Source organism: Culex quinquefasciatus, chromosome 2 (assembly GCF_015732765.1).
Source record: "Culex quinquefasciatus strain JHB chromosome 2, VPISU_Cqui_1.0_pri_paternal, whole genome shotgun sequence".
Classification (NCBI taxonomy): Eukaryota; Metazoa; Arthropoda; class Insecta; order Diptera; family Culicidae; genus Culex; species Culex quinquefasciatus.
Window position 1 is genome coordinate 170,652,810 of NC_051862.1, and position 26,301 is coordinate 170,679,110.

The 26,301-nt window shown below is 34.7% G+C and overlaps 2 protein-coding genes across 2 annotated transcripts in view; both read left to right on the top strand.

Moving 5' to 3' along the window:
* The first annotated feature begins 213 nt into the window (after positions 1-213).
* On the top strand, positions 214-8,381 carry LOC6041374 (facilitated trehalose transporter Tret1-2 homolog). Its single transcript, XM_001850587.2, has 9 exons — positions 214-312; positions 579-811; positions 882-1,012; positions 1,289-1,481; positions 1,546-1,705; positions 5,625-5,839; positions 7,072-7,272; positions 7,553-7,618; positions 8,208-8,381. Exons 1-9 carry the CDS (start codon positions 264-266, stop codon positions 8,367-8,369), a joined length of 1,410 nt encoding a protein of 469 aa, XP_001850639.2. The 5' UTR covers positions 214-263; the 3' UTR covers positions 8,370-8,381.
* Positions 8,382-14,452: 6,071 nt separating this feature from the next.
* The window catches only part of LOC6041375 (facilitated trehalose transporter Tret1), a 98,153-nt gene continuing 86,304 nt past the window's right edge, over positions 14,453-26,301 (top strand). The window contains exon 1 of the mRNA XM_038253687.1: positions 14,453-14,755. The gene's annotated coding sequence lies outside the window, so the exon portion shown is untranslated. The remainder of the gene's footprint in view (positions 14,756-26,301) is intronic.

The window sequence follows — 26,301 nt, forward strand, 5'->3', positions numbered from 1 at the left end:
ACACCTGTTGACACACAACTTGTCCAGCAGCATCAGCAGTTGATCGAGCTTACCTCCCGCCACTCGCTTGCTCTTCCTTCTCGCGTCGGTGATAAGACGAAATCCGGCCTAATCCTTCCTCGGGCAAATAAATTACCCTGGTCAGTCTCCGACGCGCTGCTACTGTTTGCACCCCTGACATGTCCAGATAACGGAGCGCACGGTTCCCGCCCGCCTTACATCGAAATTACATCCAGTCGGACGGGAGCATTCACGCCGGAATCATGCAGGGCCACGGTAGTGCCAGGAACCAATATTTGGCCACATTTTGCGGTAAGTTTTGGCGCGGTAACAAGCTTAGCTGTCTTGGAATATGCAGGGAGGTTCATTCATTAGGGGAGAAATTTGTCAGGTTCTCAGTTTCTGGTTTGGTTACACATTCTGAGAAGACTTAATTGTATCAATCTGTTCAAAGACAAAAGCATTGATTCAACAAGCTGTATTCCCAGTTATCAGAATGGATTAGGTTCGCAAATCCATTGAATCGCTAAACTTACACTGTTACATTAATTAAACCACTCATATCAATCAACCTACAGTGAACCTTCTCTCGCTAAGCTATGGCTTTGTTTGCGGTTGGACCTCGCCCTCGATTCCGGTGCTGCAATCCGCCGAAACGCCCCTCGTCAGTGGTCCCATCACGACCGACCAGGGCTCCTGGATAGGGGCGGCCTTGTGTGTGGGTGGATTCCTTGGAAACGTCGTCTCCGGCTGGATGGCCGATCGGTACGGGCGCAAACTGACCGCCTGCCTGGCAGCGATTCCCCAGATTGTAGGTCCATCCCAACGCGTCATTTCTCGATATCTCATTATTTTCGATGGCCTTTGATGTGCTTCATTAGATTTCCTGGATTATGGTCATCATCGCCACAAATCCGTACTATCTGATGGTGATGCGATTCCTGGCGGGATTCTCCGGTGGCGTTTGCTTCATGGTCATTCCGATGTTTATCGGAGAGATCGCTGAGGACAGGTGAGAATTGATGGAATGATGAATAATGCTTGAGTATTGATTGTTGATTGCGTCATTGTGGGTATTAGTTCAAAGTGTTCGTACGATGACAACTTATGGCGAGATTACCTCTTCAATTCACCATATAATTGAGATTGCTTGCGCAGAATTAATATTTTAAATGTATTTTGGAATGGATGCTGCCAAAATGGTATGGGTAAAAAAAGTCATTTCTTGAACCAAAACCAAAAAGTTGGTTTTGAACGCAAGTTGTGCTAAACGATTATCCCACTACAGAATCCGGGGCCTGCTGTCCTCCACGCTGGTCTTCACGTGCAACGCCGGCATCCTGATAATGTACATCCTGGGCGATTTGTTCCCGTACAAAACCATCCCCTGGATCCTGCTGGCATTCCCAGTGCTCTTCCTGGCCTGTTTCTCGTTCATCCCGGACACGCCGTTTTATCTGATGCAGCAAAACAATTACACCGTAAAGGATAACCTCACCCCCGTAGCATCCGGGTGCTTCAAAAGTGGATCTATTTTAATTACAGAAATCGGAAAACGCTCTGCTGTTCTACCGGGGCTACCGGTACGGCACGCAGCAGGTGTCCAACGAGTTCAAGCTTGAGCTGATGAATCTGAAGGGACAGTTCCGGGAGGAAAAACAATCCGTCGTCGCCGCCGAGGACAAGCTGAGCTGGCAGGATTTAGGTATGGTTCGTTCAGCGTTGTTATTCTGAATAAGGGCTGACATGAAAATCGTTTGATTTGAAATATTTATTTAAAGTTAAAAGTATTTAAAGTGTAAATGGAAACGAGCTCATAAAAAGTCATTTGGTCAATTTTAATTAGACATGTTAGTCAGATTCTTACGATGAAAATTTTCTTCCCTTTGCTTTTAATTTTCGAATATTATTTAACATCATTTTACATTAATTTCTGTTAAAATAGGTTAGATTGAAATACTCAAAAAATTTAAACGCATATTTTGAGTTCCAAAATCAGACGGAATCAAAAACGCGAAAATTAAAGTTTTCACCATCTGCAATAAAAGGAGATTTACTATAATATTCGTTTAAAGGTGCACATCAACCAGAGCTCTTTGTTACAGATATTTTACTATCGATTCGATTTTTTATTTATACTAGCTAAAAAATTGATGACAAATATTTTTGAATATTTTTAAAATTAGATTGGTGCACAATTTAAGAATAAAAAGACAACAACTTCCGTGGTTTCTGTGCACTAGGGTGACAGTAAAAAAATCGATATTAGAGATACCCTTTGACTCGATTCCTTGTGCAAAAATAAGTAACTGTGCCAATTTTGAGCCAAATCGGTAATGGTTAAGGGGTCACTTTTTATCGCAAAAAAAATAAAAAGAAATAAAAAAATGTGTGTTATTTTTCTGGCAGGTGCACACATTTCTGCGATTTTATTTTTTTTCATTTTTTTTTATTTTCTCAACGATAAAAAGCGACCCCTAAACCATTACCGATTTGGCTCAAAATTGGCACAGTTACTTATTTTTGCCTAAAGAATCGAGTCAGGAGGTATCTCTTCAGATTAAACAGTTTTCTTTGCCACCCTACTGTGCAACCTTAAGCTATTTTTTGATTTAAAACATTAGGCGGCTGTAAATATTTGTTGATGTATTGACAAAAAAACCTTTTTTTAGCCGAAAAAAAAAATTTGCGTTACTGAAATCGGAATTTCACACAAATGCAAAATATTTTGAAAACTAGGTGAAGGTTTTTGGGACTTCTAATAATACAAATACTTTTAATACACATACTTTTAATACGTAGGAATTAGGAACAATGCGTAGGAATTAAATTGCCGGGACCGTGGTGTAGGGGTAAGCGTGGTTGCCTCTCACCCAGTCGGCCTGGGTTCGATCCCAGACGGTCCCGGTGGCATTTTTCGAGACGAGATTTGCCTGATCACGCCTTCCGTCGGAAGGGAAGTAAATGTTGGCCCCGGACTAACCTAAAGGTTAGGTCGTTAGCTCAGTCCAGGTGTAGGAGTCGTCTCCCTGGGTCCTGCCTCGGTGGAGTCGCTGGTAGGCAGTTGGACTAACAATCCAAAGGTCGTCGGTTCGAATCCCGGGGAAGATGGAAGCTTAGGTGTAAAAAGAGGAAAAGAATCTTTAAAGTGTTTTTAGTTGATTAAACTTTGAATTTCACTTTAAAAAAAGTTTTGTGCAAAATGTTAAAATGTAGTTCACCCATTAAAGTCTCCAAACAGATTTGATAGCCGACCTAGGTGGATTGGTCAAAGATGCAGGTTACTTGGGACTTCTAATAATAAACTTCTAATTAATATAGGTACATACAAATAATAAATAGTTCAAGAAAACATTTTTTAAATATTTTATTTTTTTTTCAATCTTTTGAACTATGGCTACGATAATCAAAATTTATTGGGCAGTGCTGCCAATTTTACGAAAAAAACTTTTTTTTCTAAATTAGGAAAAGGTTAAAAAATACTATAAAATGTGAATTTATATTTCCTATAAAACACAAATAACATAAATTTTGATATCGTGGTCGTTACAGTTAGGCTGGTACACATTTTATTTAAAGTTTTTGTCACCCCTCCCCCTCCCCTTCAATGTTGGCCCGAAAAATCAGGGGGCAAAACAAATGTTTTTTTTTTAACTTCAAAATTTCAATGGAAATTTTAGTGCAATCAGCTGAAATCAATAAAAAATCTTTTGAAATTTTGAAAATTTTTAATTTTTAGTATTGCAATAAGTTTTTTTTCGTTGAAATTTGTGATTTCGTCAAATCTCACATTTTTTGAAAACTAATCATTGCAAAACAACTGAACTAGTGTTAAAAGCATTTTAAAATACTTTTTGGATTCAAATGTTGAGACTATGGCTTGTTATTTCAATTTTTATTTTTTATTTTCAAGTCGTTTATTTAACAAAAAGTATTTTTTAAGTGGATTTAACTGGATACATGATTGTTAATAAGATTTGCTTGTATTTTACAAAATGTTTCGTGTTTTTTTTTTAAAATTGTCACAGCTTGAATGGCAACACTGCCGAATTAATTTTGACTAACTTGTGTAATAGCTCAAAAGATGGCATATTTTTTCATCTAAAGCATTTCTATAAATTAGACTAAGGTCCTAAAACCCCATGTACGATATAAAAGTAATAATATTGTTTCTTTTCAGCATATACATTAAATGCCTGTCTAACCAAAGAAAGGTAGAGGTTTAATTCTCAGTTTTTTTTTTGTATTATTTTAGTCAATTTGCTGAAATTCAACAGTTCAATTAGAGTTCTAGTGATTTGATTTGTTTTCATCTATTTCATTTTAACTGGAGTTGTAATGCTATTATTGTTTCATTCGAATTTTCAATTAATAGTTGAACATATTTGTTTATTACAAATCAAGCTTAATTTTATGTATTGATTTATGATCATTCGAAATTTTAATGTTCATTTATGAAGCTGGTTATGAGAAACATTCTTTTACTAAAAATATCTTTCACGGAATTAGTTTTTTCTTTTATACATATAGAAAATCACAAAATTTCATATTACAGAAAATTTATTGAATCCACTAAAAAGATGATTTTAAATCACTCCTGAAAGTTTATGAAGATATTAGATGATTAAACTGAGTTAGAAAAGATTTTAAGCTCAACATTTTGCTGTGCGCAAAGCGGACTATCAAACTTTGTGAGCGTTTTTCTCTGAACATCGAGTTGATTTACGGGTGCCACGATATCTCGAGATGAGATGGACCTATCCCGTGTGCATGACGAAGCCCGGTTTTGGAATTTTGCTTTTAAAAAAAAAATACAAAAATCAAAAAATGACTATTTTTATAGCAAAAAAACAAAAACATTTATATATTTTTCTAAAATAAGATTTTTGAAAAATGACCTTCGTCATGCACACAGGACCGGTTTAACGAGTCTTCTCCAAAATTTTGAGCCGATTTGGTCAAGGCAGTGTTAAGATATCGTGGCACCCGTTTTTTGAAACTTCTAACTTCAAATAGCTATATCTCGGCAATGATACATCCACATGTCTTCACAATTGTTTTGATAATAAATGAAAATGTATATTTTAATGCTCTGAAAACAGATTTTAAATAAAATCAAGAGTGTGCTTACACCAACCTCTGACTTTTCAGTCGATTTACATGTGTGTAACCCCTTAAGGGTGCACAGCAACGAAGAAAGTTGTTGTATTCTTATTCCAAAATTGTCAAACTTACGGACCCAATCCTGCAATAACGGGATTGTAAAATTAATCAAACTTTGTTTTAAATGACTTTGTGGATATTACTTTAGGGGTTGAATAAAAAAATATTTCGATAGTACCTGTATTTTTGAAGATACTAAAATGTCTGTAACAAAAATCTGGGCGCAAAAGCTCTGGTTGATGTGTACCGTTGAATGAATTAGGAACAAATCAAACAAATTTTTCAACTCAGATTATTTAAAAAAGGTAAAAATTGGCAAACAAACGATTTCCTACCTGCGCCACGTCACACGGGGACCCAACCCCAACATATGACCACCTGCGAGGTCTGCCCGTGCCACGGCAAGCACCTTTGTTGTTGACCCTGTTGCCTTCAACGTATTTTGTTTCCCAATTTTCCAGTGACGCCCCACGCCCGGAAGGCCTTCCTGATTGGGATCTGTTTGATGGCGTTCAATCAATTTTGCGGTTGTTTTGCGATGCTAAACTACACGGCGATCGTTTTCGCCGAATCGGGCTCCTCACTGTCGGCCAACATGTCCGCCATCGTGATCGGCACCATCCAGATGTTTGGGTCGACATTTTCCACGGTGCTGGTGGAGCGGGCGGGGCGGAAGGTGAGAGGGGTGCACGCTCATGGGGTGCATTACACTGATGATAATGTGTTGACAGTAGGGTGGAAAATTGTGGTCTGGTGTCATGTTTAGGTCCTTATAGGGTCGTTGCCAAGGACCACCGGGGGTTGTGGTTTGATAATTTTTCGAGGAAAACAAAAGCTCTTTCGTGGAAAACTAAAGATTTTTCGAAGAAAACAAGCAGTACAAGCCGTTATCGAGTGAATTTCTTGTTTCTTGTTTCTTGTTTCTTGTTTCTTGTTTCTTGTTTCTTGTTTCTTGTTTCTTGTTTCTTGTTTCTTGTTTCTTGTTTCTTGTTTCTTGTTTCTTGTTTCTTGTTTCTTGTTTCTTGTTTCTTGTTTCTTGTTTCTTGTTTCTTGTTTCTTGTTTCTTGTTTCTTGTTTCTTGTTTCTTGTTTCTTGTTTCTTGTTTCTTGTTTCTTGTTTCTTGTTTCTTGTTTCTTGTTTCTTGTTTCTTGTTTCTTGTTTCTTGTTTCTTGTTTCTTGTTTCTTGTTTCTTGTTTCTTGTTTCTTGTTTCTTGTTTCTTGTTTCTTGTTTCTTGTTTCTTGTTTCTTGTTTCTTGTTTCTTGTTTCTTGTTTCTTGTTTCTTGTTTCTTGTTTCTTGTTTCTTGTTTCTTGTTTCTTGTTTCTTGTTTCTTGTTTCTTGTTTCTTGTTTCTTGTTTCTTGTTTCTTGTTTCTTGTTTCTTGTTTCTTGTTTCTTGTTTCTTGTTTCTTGTTTCTTGTTTCTTGTTTCTTGTTTCTTGTTTCTTGTTTCTTGTTTCTTGTTTCTTGTTTCTTGTTTCTTGTTTCTTGTTTCTTGTTTCTTGTTTCTTGTTTCTTGTTTCTTGTTTCTTGTTTCTTGTTTCTTGTTTCTTGTTTCTTGTTTCTTGTTTCTTGTTTCTTGTTTCTTGTTTCTTGTTTCTTGTTTCTTGTTTCTTGTTTCTTGTTTCTTGTTTCTTGTTTCTTGTTTCTTGTTTCTTGTTTCTTGTTTCTTGTTTCTTGTTTCTTGTTTCTTGTTTCTTGTTTCTTGTTTCTTGCTAGCTTAAATTTGAAGAATCGATTGGGACGCTCCTTGATTTTAATTTATTGATATAATAAATTAAAAAGTCAGTTTATTCTCCGTCTAACTTGATTCAAACCAAACATACGAGGGTCTTCCTCAGAAATGACATTATCAAACCAGCAAACCTTCAACCGTCGTCATGTACAACTTACTGATTTTTGTTCATTCCAGCTTCTGCTGATCATCTCCGGGGCAGGTATCGCTACCGGGCTGTCCATCTTCTCGGGTTTCTCGTACGCCAAGAGTCTAGGACACGACGTGACCGCGTTCAACTGGCTGCCCCTGGTCTGCTTTTCGTTCGTTATCTTCATCGCCTCGATGGGCGTCCTCACGCTGCCGTTCGTTGTCCTGGCGGAAGTCATGCCCCAGAAGGTACGGTGTCTCAAACTTGTGTTGTTCTTTAATAAAATTATTACTTTATCATTTCAATTATTTGAGATTTTTAAAGAAGGATTGCTTTTTGGATCACCGTACAAATTCAAGTCCTTTTCTTCGGAAAATGGGTTCTGAAATTACGCACCCAAGCGTAACGAGCAAACCTCAACAGTTGTATAATTCTTCCTTACCTTTCTCGATTCTTCTCTTTCACTCCCGGTGAACCATTTTGTGGTTGACGATGATGTCCTCTGGTCCTGTCCGGGGTCGCATCCAGATCAAAGGGTTCGCCATCACGTCCTGCATGGCCGTGCTGTGGGTCTTTGCGTTCGTCGCAATCAAGGTAAGGGAATGTGTGTGTGCAGGTGAGTGTGTATCTGTTTGAAGAAGCTTTTGTTGCAGTTCGATGCAGAAAGACAAACTTTAGTTCTGTGGTTTCTTCCATTGTTCATGCCAAGAATGAGATCCTTGTGTCATTTTCAAGAAATTATTCGGATGCTTATATTAAACAACCTTCACTTTTAATCAGTAGTTTTGAATAGGTTTATTTTACACTCAGAAAATGTTCAAATGATTGAAAACTTATTCAAGAGCAACCTCCTTCAGTCCAGTCCAGTAGTTCAACCACTTTGTGTGCTATGCACTCTTCAAAATAAATGCATTGAAAAATAACTCAGAAGCAGCATCCCCATTCACAGAACCCCAAAGGATTTCATCCGCGAATTTTCACCAAAACAGAAAACCCAAAGCTCATCGAAATCCCACTCGAACTCTTTCATTCGACAAATCACATCAGCTTTTCAAAAAATCAGTGCAAATATTCGCTTCCCCCCAATTGACTCACCCAAACCAGACTGGGATCAACATAACCTCACCTTTTTTTTTTGGTTCTGTCTAACTGTCTGTCTCTCTGTCTGCTTTTCCCGTTGCAGTACTTTTCAACCCTGTTCGACGTGCTCGGAATGCACGGAACGTTGCTGCTGTTTGCACTCTGCTCCCTCGCCGGAACCGTGTTTGTGGCCACCGTCGTGCCGGAAACCAAGGGCAAAAGCTTCGACGCCATCGCCAAATTGATGGGAGCGAAGAAATTGTGATAGAATTTTTAATTTCCGATAATATAAATTATGGATTAATATTAATAGTTTGATATTTTTTTTTTACTTCGAGTGATTAAAAAGATGAATGCTGAATTTCAATGAATTTGGGTCATCAAACGGTACAAAAATCACCCCCTGAACATCTGAAGTTCTGAAAGATGCAAGAATGATGAGAGGTGCTAATTGGTTCGGCCAGCTGTATGAATAATAAATGAAGCTCTCGCATTGGATGATTTACACAAAAATTTCCAGAAATGAGGATTCGTCATCATTGCATGCAACTCGATTCGGTACCGAAAATGAGGAACCATATCCGGAATGAAATGGATTATTTGAATTTCGAATTCATTGCGTTGTAGGTATTAATCTGAATAACAACAACTTTTTGTACTATTCAAAAGGGAAACTTATCAAATCAAATCAAATCAAATCAAATCAAATCAAATCAAATCAAATCAAATCAAATCAAATCAAATCAAATCAAATCAAATCAAATCAAATCAAATCAAATCAAATCAAATCAAATCAAATCAAATCAAATCAAATCAAATCAAATCAAATCAAATCAAATCAAATCAAATCAAATCAAATCAAATCAAATCAAATCAAATCAAATCAAATCAAATCAAATCAAATCAAATCAAATCAAATCAAATCAAATCAAATCAAATCAAATCAAATCAAATCAAATCAAATCAAATCAAATCAAATCAAATCAAATCAAATCAAATCAAATCAAATCAAATCAAATCAAATCAAATCAAATCAAATCAAATCAAATCAAATCAAATCAAATCAAATCAAATCAAATCAAATCAAATCAAATCAAATCAAATCAAATCAAATCAAATCAAATCAAATCAAATCAAATCAAATCAAATCAAATCAAATCAAATCAAATCAAATCAAATCAAATCAAATCAAATCAAATCAAATCAAATCAAATCAAATCAAATCAAATCAAATCAAATCAAATCAAATCAAATCAAATCAAATCAAATCAAATCAAATCAAATCAAATCAAATCAAATCAAATCAAATCAAATCAAATCAAATCAAATCAAATCAAATCAAATCAAATCAAATCAAATCAAATCAAATCAAATCAAATCAAATCAAATCAAATCAAATCAAATCAAATCAAATCAAATCAAATCAAATCAAATCAAATCAAATCAAATCAAATCAAATCAAATCAAATCAAATCAAATCAAATCAAATCAAATCAAATCAAATCAAATCAAATCAAATCAAATCAAATCAAATCAAATCAAATCAAATCAAATCAAATCAAATCAAATCAAATCAAATCAAATCAAATCAAATCAAATCAAATCAAATCAAATCAAATCAAATCAAATCAAATCAAATCAAATCAAATCAAATCAAATCAAATCAAATCAAATCAAATCAAATCAAATCAAATCAAATCAAATCAAATCAAATCAAATCAAATCAAATCAAATCAAATCAAATCAAATCAAATCAAATCAAATCAAATCAAATCAAATCAAATCAAATCAAATCAAATCAAATCAAATCAAATCAAATCAAATCAAATCAAATCAAATCAAATCAAATCAAATCAAATCAAATCAAATCAAATCAAATCAAATCAAATCAAATCAAATCAAATCAAATCAAATCAAATCAAATCAAATCAAATCAAATCAAATCAAATCAAATCAAATCAAATCAAATCAAATCAAATCAAATCAAATCAAATCAAATCAAATCAAATCAAATCAAATCAAATCAAATCAAATCAAATCAAATCAAATCAAATCAAATCAAATCAAATCAAATCAAATCAAATCAAATCAAATCAAATCAAATCAAATCAAATCAAATCAAATCAATTATGTATAACCAAAATTTGCATCTTTTAAGCGATAACGATGTTCTGTGTTGAACCAAAACTTTACCAGTACCCTAAACTGGGTTGAATCAGGATTATTGCCAAAATTTTGATAGCAGGTTTTGGTGTATTTAAAATCAGAGCATTTATAATTTTGTGTTGTGTTTTTTAACATGGTTACAACTGCTGTCCCTATTCACCCCATTTTTTCGATGATGGACAGTACAAGAAGTTGTATTTTTTTAAAATAATTCTGATGTTTTATTTTAAGTCGTCAAAAAAATTGTAATCGGTAATCAAAAATAAAAACAAAAATGAGAAACCAAGACATTATTTCTGTTTTGTCAAATACACAAAAAAAGTCACATCTTAAATCAAATCTAATCTAATCTAATCTAATCAGACCCTAGCGCAGCCAATCTTTCGAAGGGATCCTGGAGAGTGCCTTAGGTTAGATGACGCCTAGCACTCTTCTTGTCATTTATTAACATTTGTAGTGCGCCATTGCATCGGAATGCATTGAAACATCACAAGCGTTAAAGCGGCCAGGCCTACTGCGTAAAGCCGTATCGCAGAGATGACTCGTAATTGGGTTGAGTTTGAGCACAGAGTGTTCGAACAACAACACAATTCTGAATCGACAGGGGAGGAAGAAGCGTGGGGACACACCACCATACGCTCCGAGATTTGGTTGTATTCGTTGGGAGCACCATGCTAAGAAGGTTTGGTACTCCGGGACCCTCTGGGATGGGACATTGTATTTCCACGAATGCCCTGGACGCTATTTGCCGTGGTTATAGCGCCACAACTCGCTCTCTATAACAGTATTCCTAATTACAGTCCACGCTCACCAAGTCGTCATGGCCTAGTGGTTAGCATTTTTGCTTACCAATCCAAAGGACGGGGGATCGAACCCCGTCTAGAGCGACTTTGATTTTTCGTTCATATTCATCATTTCAAATTTCTATGTTCTTAACTTTCTCGTTGGGAGCAGATGGGAATCGAACCCAGAACCATTCGCTCACAAAGCGAACACCGTAACCAGTCAGCCACGGCCGCTCCTACACAAAAAAAAGTCACATCTTAATACAAAAAGTCCGACTTTGAACTGCGCGCGTGGCTCTAATCAAGCAAAATAATACAAAAATCTTAACGACTACCGATTGCACTAAGAAGAAAAAATCGCTTGGTAGCAAGATCAACAAAATTACACAATGTTATTGATTGTAAAATCAAACTTCCACGGAGCTGTTACTCAGGCCAAAACTGATTGTGAAATTTTTTGTCTAATGGATTTTTTTACCAACCTCAACGGAAATGAGATAGTCTCGTCCCAAAAATGACCAAGAAATTCTAGACACTATCTTTATTGTTGACCGAGTACCAGCACGAGCAATGACTTTACGTTTTTTCTTCAAATGATTTTTTGTCTCACACTGTTCAAAGCAATGTCGATAGGTTGTTGTGTAACATATTAGTCACTGTTGACTACATTATTGGAATTGTTAGACAAAAAACTTGCATATTGATAAAGAATACTATAGCGGAAGCAAACGAGAAAAATTTACTTGGAAAGTCCAATTAATCAACCTTGAACTGTTTTAATCTCATTGACCTTTTTTTTCGGTGTCAAAATAATTACAGTTAGTAATTTTCTTAACTTAAAACTAATTTTAATTATCCACGTTGATTGAAATCAATTTTGCTAAATTGCTTTCCAACATTAATTTAGTTACTATAGAAATAATTCTTTCAAATTTCAAAAACGAAGCAAGACATTAAGAGCGAGTCCACGAGCAAAGCATACCCATCTCGCATCGACCTCACTAATCTGCCTGAAATTTTCAGGGGTTGTTTGTACATATAAAACTAGCATCTGGCCAAAATATGAGCACTCTAGGTCAACGGGAAGTGGGGCAAATCGGGACACAAAGTTTGAAGGTTCAAAAACGTCAAAAATCTTAAAATGGCTATAACTTAGGCAAAATTCAATTTATTTTCAAAATTAAAAATTCATCTGAAAGGGCTTAAAAAATGCAACAAAATGCAGGATAGAGCATCCCAATTGGTTAAATCTAAAGGGAGTTATTGGCATTTTAGTGAAAAAATAGCATAATTTTCAAACTCAAATAAAAAAGTGTTCCATCCAGATATCAACTCGGTTCGACCTGCAGCTTGTAGGGGACATCTGGGACTACCATCTGAGACTGAGAACGCTTTGGGTAAGGCAGTTTAACATATTAAATAGACACTTTTACTTTTAGTGAAGTTTTTGGTTGTAAATTTTTGCTCGGGGGACCCCTTAGATCCCATTTTCTGGTGATAATTTTATCATATTCGTGTTCCTGAGACAATTTCACAATAGAAACATGCATAAAAATGTTTATTTTGATCCATTTTAACCCTTTAAAAATTAAAGTTAAAACAAAATCTTCGATTCACATTTATTGAAAATCAAGCTCGTTTCCAAGGATACTAGATGACAAGAGATGACACCAGAAAAAAGCAGCTGTTGAATTTTTTAAACTTTGATTTTTTAAAGGGTTAAAATGGATCAAAATAAAAAAATTTATACATGTTTCTATTGTGAAATTGTCTCAGGAACACGAATATGATAAAATTATCACCAGCAAATGGGATCTAAGGGGTCCCCCGAGCAAAAATTTACAACCAAAAAAATCACTAAAAGTAAAAGTGTTTATTTAATATGTTAAACTGCCTTACCCAAAGCGTTCTCAGTCTCAGATGGTAGTCCCAGATGTCCCCTACAAGCTGCAGGTCGAACCGAGTTGATATCTGGATGGAACACTTTTTTATTTGAGTTTGAAAATTATGCTAATTTTTCACTATAATGCCAATAACTCCCTTTAGATTTGACCAATCGGGATGCTCTACCCTGCATTTTGTTGCATTTTTTTAGCCCTTTCAGATGCATTTTGAATTTTGAAAATAAATTGAATTTTGCCTAAGTTATAGCCATTTTAAGATTTTTGACGTTTTGAACCTTTAAACTTTGTGTCCCGATTTGCCCCACTTCCCGTTGACCTAGAGTGCTCATATTTTGGCCAGATGCTAGTTTTATATGTACAAACAACCCCTGAAAATTTCAGGCAGATTGGTGAGGTCCAAACGACGTCCCATACAAAGGGGTATGCCCTGTTCGTGGACTCGCTCTAAAATTTTGTACTATTTGTTTGGGATGTAATTTTTCATGCATTTTTTTTTTCAAGTCATAAAGGCTTCTTTTTAATGATCTTTTCGAAAAAAATATCTTGATTTTTGTGTTCAGCATCAAGATAAATATTTTAAAATGGTGTCTGTAACGTTGAATGTTTGGCCATTTTAAAACGTTGATGTCTTTATTCCAACATTTTCAAACCATTTTTGTCAAAAAAAAAAAAAATCATAAAATTTCACAATGTATCATATTCCAACATTGGAAATTAGACCATTAATGCTGAGAAATTGGCATTAGAAAATGTGGGAATATTTGGATGTGAATTAAAAAATTTCAAATTTCTCCTTTCTTTTTCTTTTATTTGTTATTATTATAATTTTATTTAAAATCAAGCCTTCTTTTGAGAAGGTCTTAAAAATTTATAAAATGCCCTTTTATATATAAGACATTTTTTTTTTAAAAAAAGCAAAAGTTTAAATTTTAAACATTTTAAATCGGACCAATAGTTACAGACTGATTCTATTAGATAAAATTGGGTTCAATATTTACTGAAAAATAATGTAAATTTGATTTACCTCAGAGAAAAAATCATAAGTGTCGGAGGTCACGATGGCTGTTTCGACGTATTGTCTACTAACCAGGGACATGATTACTCTTAATGAAAATTTTGGCATGAAAAAATGGCATAGATAAAACAAATGGTTCATTGCCATTTCTGCACTCAACTTATCCAAATTCTCCTCCACTAAAATTCCAGGGCCGCTCCTACGGAAACCGTTCCCTTTGGCGTAAGTGCGCATGCTCAGTATTTCAATACACGATAACTGTCAACACCGCCGTCACTCAGCGACAAGAACTCAAAAACCAAAATAAAATTCTACACTTTTGTTTACACGACCAAACCAACACACGCAAACACCCACACCCAACAACGAGGTGTGCGATATCGGTTCGCGACAACGTGCTTTAGTATTTGGTTCTGAGTGCGAATTGGAGAACTCACCCCGCGCGCGCTCGATAGTGTCTCGAAACTGTCAATCGCGCAGCTGTCAGTGTCAGTTGGGGTCGTGTAACCAGTCGGAGCTCGTGCGTTTTTTTGTTGTTGTTTAGTCTGGGAGTAAACAAAAGAGAGTGTTGTGCATTTATTTCTGTTTCGCTTAGCAGAGAGGTGCAGCCTTAGAACTAGTGTTTAGTTAATCGCGATGAAGTTGGTCGACTAAAGTGCTGTGATTAGTGTAAAAGAGTCGTTTCGGTGCGAAGAAAGCAGTGTCCAAGTGCGTAGTGACAGCATACTCGTCCTTGTGCTTCGTTTGTTTACGTAAGATGTGACAGTCCGTCACATGAAATGTAGGTGAAATGGGCTCTAATTAGGCCAGCAGCAGCAAACAACCGCCAACAACAACAACAGCAAGCTCGGAAGAACAAGAAGCAAACCCCGCGAAAATAAGTGTCCAGATCCGGCCCGAAGGCAGAGAGTCGTTCTGGACGGTGATGGCGTAATTTTTGGCAACTAAAAGGTCATTTGAAGAGTAAACATGGCCGAAAATTCCGATGGACCGGAGGTGTTTGTGTGCGGAGGTGGTTGTTGGAGATGGAGACGCCAAGTCGCGCCGTGAAAAGAATCATTTGTTTGAATTGATGTCATTCTGACACATTCTGGTTGGCGAAGAACTGTGCCACCGGAACGACGATACACAACAGTGCTTTATCAAAACAGACTTTATGGTTATTTTGATAGAACGGAGGGAGGTTCGTGCAGTCAGGGCTGTTGTACTGATAACGGAGTACTCCTTTTTTTTTGGGGCCAGTTAAACAGTTTGATAGAAGGGGAAAGGTACACTGAAAAAATAACTCTGGTCTGGAAAAAGTCCCAGTCAGCCATAGTTTTTTGGCTTTTCAAACAAACAATTCCAGACTTCTTTTTGATTAGGTCCTATAAACATATGAAACACAATAGCTTATTGGATCTTTCCAAAAAAAAACTCTAGATTTGATCTTGTTTCTGTTAAAATGTAACCAGAAGAACTCAAGTCGGACATCTGAATGCTGAAGTGCATTCTATGTTCTTGAACTACCCGTCGATGTTTGATATGCGTTAATGTTGCTTGCAAAATGCTGCATTTTGAATTGTTTTTTTTTTTTGATCTTAGCAAAAAGAAATTGTGGATTTTTGTCTCCTGAAATATTTCAATAATAAAAATGTACTGATTTTAAGAAATTAATTTTTAGTAAAAAAAACCGACTTATTTTTTCATACATATTTATGGCATATGACTTTGCCGAAGACACCAAATCCATCAGAAAAATTTAATATTAGATCATTTTGCATCAACTCACAAATCATTTGCGCTCAAATTCGATGGAATTTTTAGCTTACTTGAAATTCTTCATTTTATATCCTGATCCTTCCTTTAATTTTAGTCTTTGTCACATCGATACAGAGAAAGTTGACTGATACTGCTTCTACCAAATGCTACACTGAAAAAAAAAACAATTTCCGAAATCGTTAATTGTGTGCATGAATGTGAGAACCAGGAAGGAATAAATTCATGAGAATTATGCATTTGCATGAAACATATTTATTCGTGGTTCTCAAATTCATGAAAAAAAACTCACGATTTTGGGATTTTTTTTCCGTTTGCTTAATATGAAAATATATGAAAAATATCTAAATATCAACTTGAATCAGTTTTTTTTATGTGATAAATACTAATTTTGAATACTGTGGCTTTTTCACGAAACTCAAAATTATAAAAAAGCTCAAGTGTGCTAGATTTGATTGAAAATGCAAAAATAAACGAAAAAAATGTTTTCCACGTCCAGATTACAATCGATTGTACTCCTTTTAGCAACAAAAATTATTTCTGTGTTTTGAAAAAATACCAAAAATGTATATTTTGAGCAAAAATATTGTTTGTACTCTTATTTATTGGGACAATTTTGACAAAACGCAATCGAGAACGCCAAGGCAATGCTGTAGAGCGAATAATTTGATTTTTTGATTTTTTTTTTACAAAACTTCTTCTCATTTTGTGATCACTTGATAATTCCGTAAATGATTTTGTGAAATAAGTTTTTTTTTGCAATTCCGTCCTAGAACTACTTACTTTCAATGTCACTCTTGAATTACAAAACGGCCTAATTTTCTCTACTAAAAATAATTGCATCGAAAAGTAATACTTTTTGATACATGGACTAAAAAGTTCTACTTGTTTTCATTTCTTATCATATGTTTTATTTTTTTTTATTTTAATGGTTATTTTCCTTTCAATTCTAATTCAATTGATAATGAATTTCAACTGGAGTACAAATAGTGAATGTCACAATTTTCAATAAATTATTAAATATTTACTGAACTTTGTCACAAATCCAAAGTGGAAACCAAGGCCTCTGTCTGGCAAGTCATTAATAATTACTTTGATTTTAAGCTGGTAATTAGATAATTCATTAATTACTTAGTAAGTCATCGTAATTAAGGTCATTTAGAGTAATTTTTGAGTAATTAAAGAAATTTTTTTTCTTGATTGTACTTCTTCAACGAAACTTTGTAATTTTTATATATAATCGATTATAGCATTTTTTTTAATTTCAAATAAGAGTGTCACAAAAACCTTAAAAAAAAGACAAAGATTAAAAAATACTGGTTCTGTATGTAAAAGGCCCGTTTTACCATAGTTCTCTCCTAAAACTCTCCTAAAAATTATTTTCAACATGTTGTTTAGCGAAACTGATTAACAACAAAAGGCAACGCCATGATATATTACCCAGTGAAAAATCTATTCATTTTTATTAAATAATTGTAAAAACATGAAAATTTTTGCAAGAATAACATTAGAATTGAATAAATTTTTTATGGTTTTACTTCTAGTAGGCAGTCAAAATTAATTGAAGTTTATGTAGATCAAAGTTATTGCATAATCGAAAATAAAATTTCTCATAAAATAACATATTCCAATATTTTTGTACTGGTGAGTGACAAAAAATGGCAGTGATTTTGAAGCATTCATTCGTATTTTTTAAGAAAACATATTTTTTAAACGGAATTTGAAGTTCGGCAAGTTCAGTTCGGTCTCTTTGGCACCATATTTCTTTAACCGGCTGCAAATCATTGAGAAACACGTCTTTTTTCGAGTATTGAAATTTCAAAGAGGTCGTACCACCCCACCGTCACGAGATATCGAAAAATGGAGTTCCGATTCGTGATCAGTGGCAAAATTTAGTTCTTAGGACAAAGTTTCACCCAAATCGAAGAGGGGCCGAGTCAACTTATCCGGATTTTGTATAATTAGTAGGCAGCTTCAAAAATGTCTAAAAATCTTTGTTAAATGCATCATTCAGTCTCTTAAATTTTAAATGTCACTAATTTCCTTTTGTTGAACCATGAATATTTTATATCAATGCTTCCAACCTCCTGTCAGCTTTGTCCCATTAGCCTAACAGCTAATCAATCATATCGCCCACGATTGATCATGTTTGAGCGTGCAAATGAACCGTAACACACCTAATCAAGGGAAAACATTCTGCCTCCCTCACTAGTAACCCTTATCTTCCTGTCACTGCCAGTAGTGTGTGCACCAGCTCACCTTTTGGATAGCTCTCTCCAGCTCTGGTATCACTATCGCATCGCACCGACTGCCGTATGTTGTCTCTCCAAACAGCGTTTGCGGTTGCCGAGTGCAGTGTCTGTCGCCATGCAACAACCAACACACATCTGTAGTGTGCATATTTGCTGCAACAATTTAACGTCAAGCATCTCGTCTGTTTGTGCTAGTGTATAGAACGGCAAACATGCCCCTTCACAGATTACCAGACTGAGATTCTTTAAAAATTTGACAAACAGCAATTTAACGGTCAATTTGAATAACATCGCAAACTCACCACAGAAATTTGAAACGCGCCACAGATTATTTACTCTGTATGTCTGTGATTTCCAGCTCCGTGATATTCATGTTGCAGTAGTAAAGTAGCTTCAAACGCACATCACCCACAGATGCAGTGCTTGAAGTTTGCCTCTAAGCGTTTGTGTGTGGGTGAACGTCAAAAAGTGCATCTGTTTGAGGGGAAGAAATTACGAGCACGTGTTACCAACAGTGCGGAGTAAAAGATTGTGACTATAAAAATATTAATTTTGAATTAAATACGAGCGAGAATTTGAACTGAAATCAAAATTTCAAGAAATAAATTGAAACTTTTTCTCGAACTAACGTGAATAAAACAAGAGCTGCAATCTGTCCTGTACGCTTGTGTTTGTGATATGAATGCAGTTGAACTGCACACCGCAAAGTGTCCAGCAGATTGGCCGCATTGGGAACTATGTTTGCATTAATTTATGCCCGCATACAGCCAACACCGAGTGCGATGATTTTGACTTGACAACCGGGACTGAGATTTGACTCTGGTTGTTTGCTCGAGTGGATAAGCTAAGCAGCGCTATTTGCATTTAATTTAGGATTTATTTTTTTAGGTTTACCTTGAATATTGTTTTCACTTTTTAGTTAATAACATAACTTGAAATCTCTTGAAGCTTAAGGTTATCTAATTGCAACAGGAAAATTAATGATTATTTTTCAAACTGAAGAGTTTTACAAACAATTGAAAGAAATGTGAACAAAAGTTTTAAAATTTTGATTGTACTTTGAATGTTTAAGTTAATGCGATAGAATATTTGAGAAATTCGATAAAAGATTTGCTAATTCAAAAAAAGAAACCTGATTTTTTCCCGGATCCATAAACACATAAAATCACACAGAAAAAAAGATGTCGTAACTAAACTTACATTTTCATGCAAATATTATGCAATGAGTATCACACAATGTTGTATTCATTATTACAATTATGAACTACCAAAAATTTGCAATTATCGATATTTTTACCAATCTGCGCTCCAAATTTTTTTTTTTATAAAATATCAAATTTTGTTTACAAAAAAAGTATTTTTCGAAAAAAAAAGTCTTTTTTTCATGATTTGATTTCATGACGACGAAGTTGACTTTATAGCTGTCGGCCACCATTGCTAGTACCAACCACTAGTGTCTTCCTTTTAATCTACAAGGACTTCGCCGCCCTGGGCTCCTAAGTGTATGAAAGTATGGCACGGAGCGACGGCGCCGAATACCCATATTTACACAAAGAATTTTAGAGCGCCCGCCGCGGGATTCGAACCGGCGACCTCTGGATTGTGATTTCAGTGCGCGGTCCGATTGATCCACACGGGCGGGATTTCATGAATTGGTATCAAACGAAGCGAAATTGTATATGTATTTTGGCTTTAATAATGTATTTATTTTTTTTGTAAAACACTCAAATATTCACCAAATACCGTGTTTTCAATTCTTTTATTATAATTTGCAATATAAGTACCGTAAACTGGGGTGACTTTGATAGCCCGGGGTGACTTTGATAGGTTTTTCAAATGCCCGTCAAATTAATATCTAAACATTTTTGAGGATTTTGAGTATGTAAGCATTCATTCGGCTGAAACTTTTTTGGTGCCTTCGGTATGCCCAAAGAAGCCATTTTGCATCATTAGTTTGTCCATATAATTTTCCATACAAATTTGGCAGCTGTCCATACAAAAATGATATGTGAAAATTCAAAAATACACTGCTACACTGAAAAAAATGATACACGGTAAAAAAAAATTGGTGATTTTTAATTTAACTTTTTGTCACTAAAACTTGATTTGCAAAAAAAACACTATTTTTATTTTTTTTAATTTTTGATATGTTTTAGAGGACATAAAATGCCAACTTTTCAGAAATTTCCAGAATGGGCAAAAAATCTTTGACCAAGTTATGATTTTTTGAATCAATACAGATTTTTTCAAAAAATCGAAATATTGGTCGCAAAAATTTTTCAACTTCATTTTTCGATGTAAAATCGAATTTGCAATCAAAAAGTACTTTAGTGACATTTTGATAAAGTGCACCGTTTTCAAGTTATTACCAGTTTTAGGTAACTTTTTTGAAAATAGTCGCAGTTTTTCATTTATTAGAAATAGTGCCCATGTTTGTCCACTATTGAAACAAATATTTTTGAAAAGCTGAGAAAATTCTCTATATTTTGCTTATTCGGACTTTGTTGATACGACCTTTAGTTGCTGAGATGTTGCCATGCAAAGGTTAAAAAACAGGAAAATTGATGTTTTCAAAGTCTCACCCAAACAACCCACCATTTTCTAATGTCGATATCTCAGCAACTATAGGTCCGATTTACAATGTTAAAACATGAAACATTCGTGAAATTTTCCGATCTTTTCGGAAAAAATATTTTCAAAAATTTAAAATCAAGACTGACATTTCAAAAGGCCGTAATATTGAATGTTTGGCCCGTTTGAAATGTTAGTTTTGTTTTTTAATTTTTGAAAATATTTTTTTCGAAAAGATCGGAAAATTTCACGAATGTTTTATGTTTTAACATTGTAAATCGGACCTATAGTTGCTGAGATATTGACATTAGACAATGGTGGGTTGTTTGGGTGAGACTTTGAAAACATCAATTTTCCTGTTTTTTAACCTTTGCATGGCAACATCTCAGCAACTAAAGGTCGTATCAACAAAGTCTGAAAAAGCAAAATATAGAGAATTTTCTCAGCTTTTCAAAAATATTTGTTTCAGTAGTGGGCAAACATGGGCACTATTTCTAAAAAATTAAAAACTGCGACTATTTTCAAAAAAGTTACCTTATAATTGTCCCGCCCGTGTGGATCAATCGGACCGCGCACTGAAATCACAATCCAGAGGTCGCCGGTTCGAATCCCACGGCGGGCTCAAAATTTCACTAAAGTACTTTTTGATTGCAAATTCGATTTTACATCGAAAAATGAAGTTGAAAAATTTTTGCGACCAATATTTCGATTTTTTGAAAAAATCTGTTTTGATTCAAAAAATCATAACTTGGTCAAAGATTTTTTGCCCATTCTGGAAATTTCTGAAAAGTTGGCATTTTATGTCCTCTAAAACATATCAAAAAATAAAAAAAAATAAAATTAGTGTTTTTTTGCAAATCAAGTTTTAGTGTCAAAAAGTTAAATTAAAAATCACCAAATTTTTTTTACCGTGTATCATTTTTTTTCAGTGTAGTCCATATCCATACCTACAACTTTGCCGAAGACACCAAATCGATCAAAAAATTCCTTCAAAAGATACAGATTTTTGAATTTTCACATATCATTTTTGTATGGACAGCTGCCAAGTTTGTATGGAAATTTTTTTTTTTTTGAAATTAAATATGTCTTTATTGAACTTTCTTATAATAATTACATTTCATTTACATTCTAAGTGGTATGGCTATATGCTCTTCATCTTTGTTATATTTTTCGTTTTCTTATTAACTGTTCACATTCATTTATTTACTTCAAATTGTTTTACATTTTTGCATTGAATCGAATACATTTGGGTAAAAAAGAAAAAAAATCACTTTAACAACTAATCCTAACTTAAAACTAAAAAAGTAAATCCATTGAAATATTCAAAATCATTAGAACGAGTAAACTACGAACTGTATTTTAAGATAAATCCTCCAAGCGTTCTTACTTGTTCCGCACGAGTTTTGCAACCACGCAGTGTTGTTGTCATCTCGATGAAAATGTTCAAAAGTTCTTGTGGTGAAAACAGGTCACTACTGCCTTCATCCGTTGATGCTGGTTGGTTTTCCCTCGGTTGCTGACTGAAGCCAGGAGGTGTTGTGTTCTCTGCAACTTTTTGCCGCTGATTCAACGGCAATGGCTGCAGATTTGGAACCACTCGAACAGATCCCGCCCCAGGTGACGCCAAAGCAGGAAAATCCACGTCCGTGAAAGTTGGTGGTGTTTTACGACGATTTGGTTGGTGCCTCGTCGTCGCTTGCTGCCGAATTTTTACAAACTCAGCTCGTTTTGGGCAGCTTCGATTCTTGATAGAATGGTCGCCGCCGCAATTGAAGCATTTAGCTTCGATGTTCTCGTTGATTGTGTTGCAAGCTTGAGTTTTGTGCTCACCTCCGCAGGTTGCACAACGACTTTTGATGAAACAGTTCCTTCCACCATGTCCAAACTGCAAGCAGTTCGAACATTGCGTCACGTCACGGTGCACTGGACGATAACGTTCCCAAGTCACGATGATGTTGAAAATTGCCCGAACTGCTTTCAGCTCAGAAGGCGATGTCGATCCTTTCTCGAGATGAACCAGGTACAGTTGATCACGATACTTGATGTCCTTGTTGTGTCTCGTCATCTTGAAGACTTCGATCACGTTCAACTTAAGAGTTTTGAGCTCTTCTTTCAGCACACTCACATCCATGTCGTACAGGCCTCGGAGGACCTGTTTCATGGGGCGTTTACCTGGATCGTCATGGCTGTAGTATTCAATCTTGGTGTTGTTCAGGAAATCCCGAACGTAGTTGTAATCCTTTCTGGTAGGTAGCAGAATTTTGAGTCCATCAGCACACAAGCGAATGGAAGCTCGTAAAGCACCAGATTTGATATACCCGGTCAGCCACTTTCGCACCGAATCCGATGACGATGTTTTCACAAAAATGGGTGGCAACTTTTCCCGTCGTTCAAATTCTTCCTTCTCGCTCACGTCCACAGGGAGGGTAGCGAACTGGTTTCCAGACGAATTTTGAGCGTCCTTGCTCAAACTGCCTGGCTTTGCAGGTAGCACTTCGGCATTCTTTAGCTTCTTCAAATCTGCCGATCCTGCTGGTGAGGACCGCCTCTTTTTCTTGCCGTGAGGCATTTTTGCACTTTTTAAGCACTTGTTTGGTGTTGGAGGGACGCACGTCTGACTCGCTTCTCTGCTGATCGCAGACTCAGTTTGTATGGAAAATTACATGGACAAACTAATGATGCAAAATGGCTTCTTTGGGCATACTGAAGGCACCAAAAAAGTTTCAGCCAGATTAAAAAATACAAAAAAAATCGAATGACCGAAATCTCAGAGAATTGCTCGACTGTTACATTGGATGTATCAAAATTAGTGGCCAAATCAAATTTCTATCAATGTCACCCCGGGCTATCAAAGTCACCCCAGTTTACGGTATCAGACGAAATAAAATTTGGTATCTATTTTCGCTATTTTTTTCAAAAATGCAAAAAATTTCACATTATAAGAGTTATTTGTAAAAACTCAATTATTCACAAAATACGGATTTTTCAAAAATATTTATATTTTCAAAATTTACAGTATAGCTAACAAACAAATGCAAATTTGGTGTGCATTTTCGTTTAATTAGATTTTTTTCAAATATGTACCTAAATTTTCACAAAAAAAAATCATTAAAAATACATTTTTCGAAAATACTCAAATTTTTATAATTTATAATATGGAATGTGAACGAAGTGAAATTTTGTATTTATTTTTGCACTTTTATTTTTTTGCATAGCTTTACTAAAATTTCCACAAAATACTGTATTTTTTCGAAAAGACTCACATTTTCATAATTTGCATTATGCACTTTATAAGAGTTTTTATTGTAAATTAGTCAAATACCTACAAAAAAAACGTATTTTTCCGAAAATCTTAAGTTTTTAAAATATGTAGTATAGTTAACAAACGAATGAAAACTTTGTATGCATTTTCACCTTATTAGATTTTTTTTTTCAAATGTGTACCAAAATTTTCACAAGAAAAACTATTTTTGAACAAAAATAGATTCTTTTGAAAAAAAAACTCATTTTTTCAACAAAACCGTATTTTTCCAATTAACTCAAGTTTCCATAATTCGCAAAATTTGCATTAATTTATGCTTTATTTTTTTTATTTATGAAATACTCAAATATTAACAAAATATAGATTTTTTTTTCAAAAATACTAAAATTTTCATAATTTGCAGTACCGTTATCAGGAGACTTTGAGTCTGGAGGGTGAGAATGGGTGATACAAAAAAGCTGAAATTTGTATGGCCCAATCTCAACTCTCAGACCCAATGTCACCCCTGATGACGATATGCATGCATTTTGCATTTTCACCTTATCAATTTTTTTTCAACTAAAATTTTCACAAGAAAACGTTTTTTTCATAAAAAAAATTATTGCTTTTGAATAATAATACGGTATTTTGTGATATTTTAAGTACCTGCTTGAAAAAGCACTTATAATGTTAAAATGCATACCAAATTTTGATTCGTTTGATACTCATATTGAAAACTATGATAATTTGAGTATTTTCAAAATGTACGATATTATATAAAAACAGTGCCATCCCATTTTTAAAATGTATATTTTAAAGTAAAAACTTCCTTACAATGTGTGGGAACCATCTATAAACAAATCCTTCAAATCCTACATCACACAATGAATGAAGTTGAAGGTTTTTAACAAGCAAAAATCAAGAGTTTTTTTAGAGGTCCTATAAGCTATTAAATTTAATATCTTTTTAGGACCTATGCAAAAAAAAAAAATCTAGAAATCATTTTTTTTCACTTCTACCAAACCATAAAAGTCACATTTGATTACTGTTTTTCATAAAATTAAAAATAGACTTGTTATGTCATTATTGAAAGGCGTTTTTTATTTTTGTTACTTTAATTAAAATACTTGATTTTCTGTTATTTAAAAATTTGATTTGAAAATTCGGTGTCAAAGAAACCTAATTGTAAAATCGGACGACTGAATTTGGAAAAATCGTCTTTTTTATTAAAAATTACTGAAATTTCTCAACCATATCAAAATTGAACTGAGGATTCGTGATCGGGATAAAAATGACTTTGTCTGATTTCGGGAGAGTTGACAGAAAATAACTTGTTTTTAATGGTTTTACACCTGGCACTTTACACACAGATTGCAAAATCAATGAAAATAATAATAACTAAACCCACTAAACATAAAGATATCTCTGAGAACTATCGTCAATTAAACCCCCACCCAAATTAATCATTCTCACACCCTCTCTCTCTCTCTCGTCAGCCATTGACGTCCCACGGCCCAAACTAGGACAATGTGTGGCGCTCTCGGTTGGTTTAGTTTGGTATCACCGAGCAAACAATTTCTCTTTCGAAGCATTCACACACAAGCACACGGAGGGAGAAACGCCTTGACAAAAATTTACATTGAATGCCGAGTGTTGAGCGCCAAGCGCCGGGGCCCAGACCAGACCCAATCGATGGCCACCGACTGCCGACTGTTGACTGTGTGTTTTTTTTTTATTTCAGAAGACTTTGGTGTTGGATGGCTCATTTTGAGGGCAAATCGCACTTTTTATAGGGTAAATGGAAAAATATTGGACAAAAAATATTTTTTTATTAAAGCATAAGTATAAAATTTAAGCATAATTTTCTAATATTTCCAAAATAGTTTTGCTAAAATAAATGAATAAACACTAAGCCAGCAAAAGGACAACAACCCTACTGCTTTAAAACAGATTTCGACGTCATTCCGCGGGGCCGGTTCCGCACGGGGAGGGAAATAAATGAATAAAGTAAATCCAGCCAACCCGAAGCGGATAAAGCTTTTGGGGACAAGCACTTTTGCGTATTTTTTTTCTTCTTCTTCTCTGTGAGAGTGTCTTTGTGAGTTTGTGGGCTCAGTCGTTCACTACTGATAGTTTTTTTTTGTGCGTGTACTTTTGCATTATTTATGGGATTCAAGTTTGGTTTGGTTTTACCCAGAGAGTGCTTTATTTTGACTGAATTCAAAATTGCGAAATTGGGCTCTTTGTTTAAGCTTTTGGATTTTTAAAAAGCTTGTATTATTTTTTTTACAAAACATTTAAATTTTATGGATAAATCATTCTTTTTAAAATGAGAAATAATAAAAAAAACAAAATAATAGATCTTTAGACCGTATTTTGTTAATGCATTTTTTAATTCCAAAGAAACCATTTAACATAAATATTTTTTTTTTGACAAAGAACTTTGTCCTAAGGGCACTGTCTACGGGTGTCAATCCAAAATTTCGCGAAGCGAAAGTGTAACGA

Coding starts and splice junctions, on each gene's coding strand:
- LOC6041374 (XM_001850587.2), top strand. CDS start 264: ATGCAGGGCCACGGTAGTGCCAGGAACCAATATTTGGCCACATTTTGC. Junction 1,013..1,288: donor GGAGAGATCGCTGAGGACAG/GTGAGAATTGAT, acceptor ATCCCACTACAG/AATCCGGGGCCTGCTGTCCT. Junction 7,619..8,207: donor TTGCGTTCGTCGCAATCAAG/GTAAGGGAATGT, acceptor TTCCCGTTGCAG/TACTTTTCAACCCTGTTCGA.